At 40.7% G+C, this 10,752-nt stretch overlaps 1 protein-coding gene across 3 annotated transcripts; it reads right to left on the reverse strand.

The window, feature by feature from the left end:
* Window positions 1–606: 606 nt before the first annotated feature.
* On the reverse strand, window positions 607–8,354 carry suds3 (SDS3 homolog, SIN3A corepressor complex component). Of its 3 annotated transcripts, none has more exons than XM_075467385.1 (12): window positions 6,421–7,017; window positions 6,264–6,333; window positions 6,071–6,126; window positions 5,526–5,597; window positions 4,701–4,720; window positions 4,418–4,574; window positions 3,849–3,944; window positions 3,658–3,719; window positions 3,531–3,552; window positions 3,250–3,355; window positions 2,409–2,493; window positions 607–1,306 (listed from the first exon to the last, which is right to left on the reverse strand). In XM_075467385.1, exons 1-12 carry the CDS (start codon window positions 6,545–6,547, stop codon window positions 1,208–1,210), a joined length of 972 nt encoding a protein of 323 aa, XP_075323500.1. In that variant the 5' UTR covers window positions 6,548–7,017; the 3' UTR covers window positions 607–1,207. The 3 variants fall into 3 exon arrangements, with proteins under 3 accessions (XP_075323500.1, XP_075323503.1, XP_075323501.1); XM_075467388.1 differs by lacking the exon at window positions 6,421–7,017 and adding an exon at window positions 7,080–7,420 and having other exon boundaries at window positions 609–1,306; XM_075467386.1 differs by lacking the exon at window positions 6,421–7,017 and adding an exon at window positions 8,150–8,354 and having other exon boundaries at window positions 610–1,306.
* Window positions 8,355–10,752: the final 2,398 nt, after the last annotated feature.

Genomic DNA, 10,752 nt, shown 5'->3' on the forward strand with positions numbered 1-10,752 from the left:
TTTAGAGTCTCCTTCGGAGTTGAATGGTAATGGTTTTCTAGTACTTCGAATTGTTTTGTAGGTCCAGCTTTTGCAATAGATTTTTTTTAGCACGCCCGTGGATGAGTTGGAGAACACAGGCTGGACTGTTCTGGTAATTTCAGTTTAAATACAACTATGTGGAATTACTATGCCTGGCTATTTCATAAGATCAAGCTGTTCAAACTGTGCTTAACTCCATCAGACCGCAGGGTCTGTCTCATCCTTGATTAAAATAGAATGAGATTTTATCCATGCGTCATGCATAATGAGCTGTAATGTGGCTGGTCTGCATAGGCGTTTGGGTGGGTAAACAGTGTCAACGTCCATGAGCGTTCCAGGATGTGAGCTTCCTCAGCAGAACACTGCATCATACAAAGAGGAACTCCCGTCAATAGCTTTCATTATGTTGCCTGATCGGTGTATATATATATATATATATACAACTTTTGAAACTGGCACATCTAGGGAAAGCACTGTATTGAACGCATGCCTGCAGCAGTCTCTGACGGCTTCTTCTCTACATTACCAATGTTAAGTTTAATCTCAGGAAACCTGTGGGTTAATATCACAACCATAAAACCAAGTAGGCATTTATTAAAAAGCAGAAAATAGTTTTAATAAAATTAAACAAAGTACAAGTCAACAGTCGGCTCCACATGCAAACACAGTCCAACTAATCCAGATTGCTCTCATAAGGAGAGGGGAACGTGAAGACATTAAACATACACACACATTTGTTTAATGCACACAACGTTTCAACGGATCATTTTACCAGAGCCGTCCGCATACCAAGTAATCTCCATTTCTTAGAATGTTGAAAATGACTTCTCGTACAAACAACCATCAGCTTCTTCAGGAGGGCGATTCATGATACACAGCTCAAGCTGAGGCAGTTCCTCGTCCGTTTATCACCGTCCTCTCTCTGAGCGACATGCCGCCGGTGAGAGGTCAACATTGGGCTGTTTGAGACAAATAGCTTAATGATAGAATTTAAGAGGAATTCCGTGACCACAAACTGAACACGTGTGCCACATGGTGACAAATAATACTGGAAAAGAGTCAGTTGTGCATGACCACAAATAAGTTGCCGCAGCGATGCACGGAAACTCCGTATGAATGAATGAGTGGATGGATGGACAGATAAACAAACAGATGGGTGTTGGGCGAGGAGCTGTGGGGAAATGTTTCATGCAGCAGACCGTCGACGGATGACAAATGTTCCTCTCTGCAGCTGTCCCAGGTAGATCCTCATCTTTGTACTGTCGCTCGTCTTCCTCACCCAAATCTGGAGCACAAACACAGAGGAAATGGTGTCATTTAGATCTGATCCATCCCACAGCAGCTGTGAAGGGTAAGGCATGTAGATGGGAACCGTTTCCTGCCTGCCAGCTTATTAAGAGACAACCAAAGGTCGTATATATATATATATATATATATATATATATATATATATCTATATACACACACACACACACACACACATACATACACACAACTTAAAAACAAAGGGTTCAATTTACTTTACACTTTTAGAGAGGACATATGCCTTCTTCTTTCCCTTTGTATTTCCTGCATGTAGAAGGTTTTCCTGGTTACAAAGCCCAAAGGAGTCTTTTTTTTTCTCCAGTCATTACATTTCAGCGATTTCAAATGAAGGAAACATGTAATTCAGTGGAACCGGTTGGCTCAAATTGGCAATGCTTAAACATTTCCGGGAAGCATTGGCATTCTATGGCACACAGGAATGAAATATATCGAGTTTGGGCAACGATAGAAAAGAGGGGCGAACATTTCTTGATTCAAATGGTGGCAAATAAACAAGACTGTGGCCTCAACAAAATTTTTCGGATATAAAAATCCCTAATTGTTGATTAACAAACAGCTAAAAATTATTCAAGACTTTAGCCGTGTTCTGCAGTCTTAAGGAACGCGGACAGGCCAACTAATGGGCCAACAATTAAAGAGATGCTGTCAACTTAGCATTCCAACTCTGAGAGTGGGAGGAGAACTGTGGCAACTCTCCTTTTTATGGACCTGTGGGCTTATTCAGTCGCAGAAACCACAGGTAGTTGAAGGCCTTTGAGAAGCATTTAAAGCCCCAATCATAAACTCCACTTTATAGAACGTACAGTCGAATTAAAGCCCAGGTGAAAGATGTGGGATGCCATTACATTGACTTCTGTGGTCACTGATTCTTATGCAACATATGGACAGCACTGTGGTGGGAGACTGGTGCTTAAAAAAAAAAAAAAAAGATTTTTATAACAATGACAGCCATCTTGGTCATGGAGCCAGCAAAGAGTCACACGTCCCCCCCCCCCAAAAAAAAAAAAAATAATAATAATAAATTAGTAAACAGCTCTGGATGGACAAGAACTAAAACTCACCTCATTGGTCCCCACTGAGCTGATGACACAGCTGATTTTTGTGTTGTCTTTCGATTCTAGGTAGATGGCTTGGCTCTTGTGGTACCTGTTACCAGAAAACGACACAAAACTGCATTAATATGTGCACGATTTGCTGTATGAAATGAGAGACACGCATACATGTGGAGAGCGAAGGGGTCCGAACATAATATCACGCAGCTTTCTTCCACAGACTGCCCCGACTACATAATTGGGACTGAAAAGTCAAAACCAAAAGTCTTCTTCTCCTTTCTTCCTAAAGGCCACAAACAGTCAAGACAGAACCAAAAGGAAGAAACTGACACTTCAAATATTTGATCATTAAGAGCCCGATGAAGAATTATGACGCATGTCTCCCTGTTGCTCTTTGAGAAGGCTTTCCGGTCGAGGCGTATTATTCAGGCTTTGCCTTGAAAGAAAAGCGTGCATGCCTCAACGCTCCCCTCGCTCAACTTCCTCCATCTATACCAGCAGGTAATAGGACTGAACTCTATTATCATCTCCCCTCTGTAAATGACCTTATGTTCTGACATGCCTGATGCACAAACTCAGCTCTCAAACAGAAGGACGTCAGAGCTGTGAATGGTCAAGGACTTCTATTATCTTCACATATGCATCACAGCAGAATGTAGTGTTCCTATGCAGACATATTCCCTTAAGGGACAAAAAGAAGCTGCCATCCAAGTTTTTGTAACATGTCTGTTGGATAGAGCCATCAAATCTGTGGCAATGTGGCCATCTAGTGGTGACATAAGCTAGGCTAACGGTATCATGCGAGAGAAACCTTCAAATGTCTGTTTTGAGGATGCAAGTTGAAATTTACCATCTTTTGTCGTAATAAAGTTTTCCCTCCTCAATGCGGGCCTCGTAGCGCTGGGAGGGGCTCTCCATGGGAGCAGAGGGGATGTGCTCTGGTGTTGAGGGAGAAACTGAAGAGGGAGACACTCTCCGTTAGGATCAGCGTATAAAACAAACACATCCAGGAATGCATGCTTTAGTTCTGGGACACTTTTGGAAAATGTGTGAAAAAGCAATTCCTTTAAAAGGAACGTAACTGAGCGTGTTTGTGACTAAATTGACTGAAAAAGGTGAGCGCTGACGTACCTGGCCGCTTTGGTGATTTAAGCTGTAAAAGACGAGGTGTGAAAATGTTTACAACAAGTAATATGAGCACAGGAGATTCTGCAGTGACATTCAGTAACTTGTAAGAAGAAAAGCAGAAAACACTAACCTTATTAAGCGTTCTTAGATCTTCCATTATTTGCTCATCTGTTAACAAATAATTGAGCTGAGGTTTGAAGAGTCAAGGAAGGCCCATTTTTTCCCAGTATGAGTGAACAAATAATGCCAGCAAAAATAATAATGACTGTTTCCCCCTGCACAGGTTTATGTATACAGTCTGCAAGTTCACATGAAGGATATCTGGTGCGGGTTTTCTTCGCTTGTCTGGTATTGGGACTGGATCGTTGGGCCGTCTCCTCAGCTTCCTCGTCATGATTGGTTTTACTTCCATTGAGTCTGTGGATGAAAGAAAACAACAGAGATCAGCAATAAATCCAGGCCCCAGCTGGTTGGGGGGGGGGGGGGGGTGTAGTTGCATCTTTTCAGGTTTGAAGATGGAAAAAGATATCTTCTCAAGACAATCCCTCAACACCTATCCATTTCTTTATTCCACTGGGAATAAACTAAACACTCAAGTTTGTGGTTTCAAAACATTTTGATTGAGATCATTGCCATCTGTCAAAATTTTGGAAACAAACTTGATAAAATGCCGCGTCTGTGGAAACGGGGTACATAAAAACAACAGCCCACATGAGCAATTTTAAAAAGAACAGAACCGCAGCGTCTCACCTTTCTCTGAAAATAACTTAATATCAGAGGGGAACAGGAAAGAAAAACTCATATCCTCCCACACACACTTTTGTTAACCCCATTTTCTTCACTTTTGCTGAGAAAGTCGCTGATTAATAACAGTACTCTGGCTCCCTTACCGCCCGTCAGCTCCATTGTTAATTTCTCGTTCTCAATCATCTTTTTCTTTTCCTCCAGCTCTGCAATCAGGTTTTCCTTCAGTTCGACCTTCTTATCGTCAAACTCCTTCACCGCCGCCTTCTTCTCTTTGATGTAGTTCCTCTCCACCTGTTCCGTCTGTAGAAATGAAACAAAGCGGGAAAAATACGCTGGTCTGGTTGTGATAATAATATTAATAACCATTCTGATGACAATGTTTCACAGGAACACCACCTGCTAAGCAGTCCTGTAACGGCTACTTACCTCAAGTTGGAGAAACAAATCTGTAAAGGGGAAAATAAAACACAAACGGTCAATTAAAACTGCCAAGAACACATGTATGTTCTCCTCTCATCAGGCAGGTTTATTGCATGGCTGGAATAGTCGTGGCTAACAGGACGAAGCTGACTGTTCATGTGATCGATCGAGTCACAAGTTCCAAACGTCAGAACTGAGTTGAAAGAAAGGTGTGGCTCTTTTTGATGCCCAATGCTAAAAAAAAAAAAAGGCCAAATGTAGGACCATGAAGACTCCCAGTAAAAATGTACAAACTTATCGTCAAGGCAGGAAAATGGTGCCTGTTGTAGCAGAGGCCGCACTGTTTTCGCCCGTTTGACATCTTTGCATTCAACAGCCAGTTGATTATTTGTGAAAAACGACAGTCCTCCAAATCCATTACCCCTGCCTCTTGCATGAACTAAGTAAATAACATTCTGGGACACAGCCAGCAAGAAATATATATATATATACACATATATATTTAAAAGAGATTTTCATCATTCTGAGTCACGCACACGTTTAATCGAAAACTTTGTGTATCTAAAATAATAAAAGTAAAACAAAGACAACACGTACGCCTGTGGGCGCCGCACTATGAGTCAACACGAAGCTGCAGCGACACAAAAAAAACAAAAAACGGAACCTCAAACAGCCAGATGGCTCATTGTTTAAACAGGTAACTCAGCCATGATGAGCTGAACGCCAACTGATCCTGAAGAAATGCCCGACGTGTCAACATCAAGGCTTCCAATCAGCGTTTTCTTTACACTACTTCCATGGAAAAGGATGCAGTAGAAAGTGTGTTCTTGCCTGCGTTTCGAAGTCTCTCTTTGTACTGCTGGTCCAACTTCTTCATTCTCTTCTGATACTCCTGCAGCGTACCTGCGAAAACATAACCGCGGGTCAACTATCAGGGCGCGATGAAGTAAAATGGAAAAGGAAAAAGAAAAGATGGCATCTCAACAAAACCCCAAAAACACATTTCACAAGACGAGCTTTTGAAAAGTTGAGCTTTACGGAATCTTTTCTGGAGTTGTGTGTTAAACTGTGTTTAAAAGTCATCAGATTACAAACCACACCCAACGATCTACCATCAGCATCAGGCTGAGCAAACATGGCCCTGTGGGACAGCTGGTGGTGCAACAGATTGATTATTTAAAAAAAATTAGCTGCTCCTGGAAGATGACCGTTTGTCATCACCCGTTCCTTGGCTGCTTTCTCTTTTCAGCCAGTAATAAAGGCTAAAAAAAATGTATATATATATATATATATATATATATATATATATACATATCTAAATGAATCCCCATCTACACACAAGTTGCACTGGAATTCTTGATTTATTTTGTTTTTACCTTCTTGTAATTGCTGCAGCTGTCTCTTCAGGGAGGCCAGTTTGTCTTGGTACATTCTGCAAGGAAATAAAACCACCACAGACGCCCTTAATCACTTCGCTGCAGCATCAGCACAAATGCAGCTTTTTTTAAACCACCAATTAGTTTTTAATAAAGCTGGAAAAGGCCGGTGTATAATCTGCAAATCACTTACTGCTCCTTAATTTCTACGTAGTCATCCTCGTCGTGCTTGGCAAGATCTGTCTCACTGGCATCTTCTGTGTCTGGAAACAGGAAAGTAAAGAGCTGACTCACGTTTCAAAAGTCTCTGCCGACTCAACTTTATTTTTTGTTTTATTTTTTTTAAACACCTCCTGTCAGAAAGGTGGAATAAAAATTTTCAAAGGACGTGCGCGGCTCTTGTGAGGCAATGGTGAACACCCTCCGTGGGAATGCCCCTCCGGTTTGCAGGACTTGGACACACTGGGAAATCCACATTTGCCACGATTCACACGAGACATCCTCGGGCGTAAAGTTTGGCTAAACAAGTGCGCCAGCTGTGCACATCTCAAGCGCGTTTCATGAAGTTTCATTAAACGACACTAATGAAACAGGCAGTAATGTAGCCGCTAGTCAGAATGCCAAGAATTTGCCGCATGGTGTGATTAATCAGTCCGGTGCCCGGCTTCCTTGGTGGGGCTATCAATACAGTGTCAAATCTACGAAAGCGATGCGGACATGTTTCGCGATGTGGCAAAGTCGAGAGTCGCCCTTGTAAGCGCCGGCTGACTTAGGTCTGCCTGTTCTGCCCTCAAAACTCGAGGCAAGCGAGGTAAAGGCCCCAGTTAAGCTGACACAGCAGCTTTCATTTTCAGTTAGCATTAATGCGCTAGCTGAAGTTAGCTCCGGCCGCTGTTTCAAGAGTAACCCGATTCTGTCTCACGCCGAAATCAGAAACGTCAACACATCCAACGGAGAGGACGCGGACCCAGCTGCTCTCTGCTCACTCGGTGTCGGAACACTAGCTAACCTTGTAGTGTTGTCATCGCCTTGATCTCTTCTTGCCTTTCTCTCCCGTTTCGCTGCGATCCGTCCCGGCTCACTGAGGAGTGTGAAAAGGGCAGAGCAGTGGACACTGCGCGCACGGCCAACCTGTCAACGCTCAGAGATAACGTTACGTAGCTCGGTAGCTAATTAGCGCTATGTAGCACTCGGCGTGTAGCATTAAAAAAAAGGTGCTCGGAAACGTTTGCAATTACTTTGGGGGACGTCACAAGTTAAAAACACGCTGAAGTCATGTATATCACATCGGAACTTCTCCTGATAATTACTCGGGTTAGGACAACGATTTTTTTTATGCCTTTACGATGATCTGAAACGTCAACCTTACACACGTACAAATGATGAATATTATCTCATCACGCATGCACCGATTGGCATCGACTTACAGATAGATAGATAGATAGATAGATAGATGCAGTGGATGCAATACCGTAAAAACACACCTAAATGTGTTCTTTTTTATGTTTTACCTTCCATTAGTGTAAAGGAAGACGTGACAGTAACACAATACCCCCAAATCGGGAAACTCTATTGGATTTACCCATAGTGTCTCGCTGCAAATAGCGTAAAACCAGTGTGGCCAACGTTGTAGTTACAGCTGATTGGTTTCTGCTGTCAGAAAATAGACGCTAGCGGGTTAGCATATAAACAAATACGCGTTTTGCTCATGCAAACCATTGGCTCAATAAGCCTCTCACATTTGACACATCATTGAAAGCAAGTCGTATATCGACACTTTACCTGCCTCAAGAATGTTTCCTGGCAGGCGGTAATCGGGAAGCTAACGTCATGTAGCTCCTAAGCTAACTACGTGTGACTGAGGCGCCCGCTGACCTAATTCTCCAGCTTTAAGAATTGGGCGCAACATTTTGCCTAAAACGCAGAACATTGTTAGCAAAAAAACAGACACCACTCGGGACCACATAAAACTTTTCATTAGGCATCGCTACGTTAATGCAATAACCATGCGTTTCCGTTTCTTCTCCAGCAAGTATACCGAGCCCGACGGTTAGTTTGGGTTTTAGTTTTCAACGATACCTTCTTCCGAGTCTCTTCCCCTGAAACTGCGATCATCGTCATCTTCCACGCTGTCGAGTTCTTCTTCGTCATTGTAATAATCCACCATGGGCGATAACAAAGTCGAAGCCATTTATCTGTTTGGAAAATGTAAACAAACACAAAATAAACAATCGATTTGTGTTTTGCAACCTGGTTGAAACTGCGCCTACAACTGGTAGGACCCCAGAGTGTCAAGCTGTCTAATCATGTGCCTAAAGATTACTTCCGTAATAATAGCAACGCAGAAACGTACTAAAAAAATAATTTGAATTTTTAAATAAAACGATAGAATAAATACTATAAGACCAGACACAAAAATTTCACATATTCTTTTTCTGCATGCCTACGGAATAAAATGTAAACGGGCATATTATCGAACAGCATGGGTTGTGTGTTGTTTAATGTTGGCGCTCTGCATTAGTTATCACTTACTCTGGCATCAATGGGATGCTGGAAAAATGTTTTTTTGTTTGTTTCTTTAAGCCACTGGGATATATTCTTGCTCCCTCTCTTTGTTTTTGTCTGGTCTAAGTGGTCAACGAAATTACTCCTAAGACATTTGCAACGGGAAGTGACCAAATAGCACTGAGAATGGATTTCCCACTTTTATTTAGGCTGGTTATTTAAACAATCATTTGCATTTTGTGTAAAGTTGGTAAGATGAATGCTTTGCCACCTGCAGCACACACAGTCACAAATGAAATACGTAATCCATCTATTATTTTAAAGGGATTTAATTAAATAGTTAATCCATATGTTTCCTGTACCAAAACAGTTGTGCAAAAAGTATCAGATTCAGCCACAAAAAAAACCCCTGCAACATGACAACCAGAGTGACAATTACCAGAAACAACACAGGAGTCAGATTCAGATTCAGATTTATTTGTGTCCCCGTAGGACAATTAGTGTCGCAGTTAGTAAAAAGGACATAAAACATAAAAGACATATAATTAAAAGTCTTTTGAAGCAGCAAAGGCCCAGTGTCTTCCTTAAACCGAATGTACTCATGATTACTGCAAGCCTCATTATGCCATCACTGTGCCATGAAAAGAATCATGGCATCTATATTTGGTATTCTTGCTAGAAATTTAGCACAGAGACTTCAGAAAAGCCTTGCAATTAGGAATAAAAACATGAACCGTGCCCAAAAAAATCTTGAAATCATAACATCTAGCTACAATTCCTGCTGACTGGCGCTTTAACAGGGTAGCCATGATTAAATTTTTTTGAAGACTAGGTCTAAAATTCCCTGGATTAGTGAATTTCACATGAAAATAAAGCTATGGCAGAAATGTTTTTGTGTTGTGGCATAACTAAACTTTGATACATCGGGCAATCCATTTGCCCAAAAGAGGTTGGAAACCATGCACATTCTAACATGTATGCCAGTAAAACAAGTTGTTTAAAGATTTTTTTTATTTGCAAAAATGGGATTCTCAATGCCAGAGTGCCTTTCAAACAGTAAAAGCTCCAAACCCTTTGTTTGGAATGTGCTTCGGGCACTGAAATGCATAAATTAATGCACATTAACAAATGAAAGTAAGTTGATGAGACACAACATGAAATATGTTGGGATTAACACTTCCTGGAATGAAAAAAAAGGTCAAATAAACATAGGAATCTTTTTTTCAACTTGCATTTTGCATGTTGTCGCCATGTTTTCTTTATTTGGGTTTGTAGATCTTTTGATCGGTTCCTGAATCCGAATCCACCACCAATTTAATTTGAGCAATATCAGACATTTCAGTAAATATGTAGGTGCGACTTACAACGATCTGCCTTTTATCTGAAAGTTATTTATATCAAGCAGGTACTGTATCTGATAGATGCAATATAATTATTATTATTATTATTATTTTTTTTTTTTTTAGCCCAGTGTCTTGGTGGCTGAATTTGCAATTAAATAGCCAAAAGATGGTACCTCTATTATTTTTTTCTTTAAATTCTACACAGTAAAAACGTTCATATGAGAGCACTTTCCCAACCTGTGGGTCTAGTTTTTCCATAAATGTCTTTCATTCCACCTATAGCTCTCGGTAAATACAAGAGCATGTTTACACTAAAGTTCAAATAGATATGATTTAGAACTAAACAATTCTCAGTTTTGTTTTAAAACAAAATACAAACAAACAAACAAAAAACAAGTCTGAGTGTGTTAAATTCATTAAACATTGAATGGTACTAGTTGAATTTCGACAATTTAGCAGCAGGTGGCAGTATTGGACTAAGTATATTTTGGAGACGAACAGCCCATCACTGAAGATGCAATAGAAACGTGATGACTCAGTTCATGCATCTTTAATGATTCGTAACGGAAATAAGGTATAGAATGGTTTTGGTCGTTCACTTTCATGTTGCAAGATACTTTTTTAATTAAAGCGGCGCCCCTGAGAGGATTTTCAACATTTTATATTTTTGCATTAGTTTTTGTTTAGATTTTTGTAAATAAACGAAACGTATCCCAATTCAACTTTGGATTAAATTTTTTTTTGTTTGTCTTTTCTATTTGACGAAAAGCTTTAAAAGTGCATATCCTCCAGCGGTACCCTCACCACACGAGACAACTTTATTTCCGCCTGTCT

This window comes from Odontesthes bonariensis, chromosome 6 (assembly GCF_027942865.1).
Source record: "Odontesthes bonariensis isolate fOdoBon6 chromosome 6, fOdoBon6.hap1, whole genome shotgun sequence".
NCBI lineage: Eukaryota > Metazoa > Chordata > Actinopteri > Atheriniformes > Atherinopsidae > Odontesthes > Odontesthes bonariensis.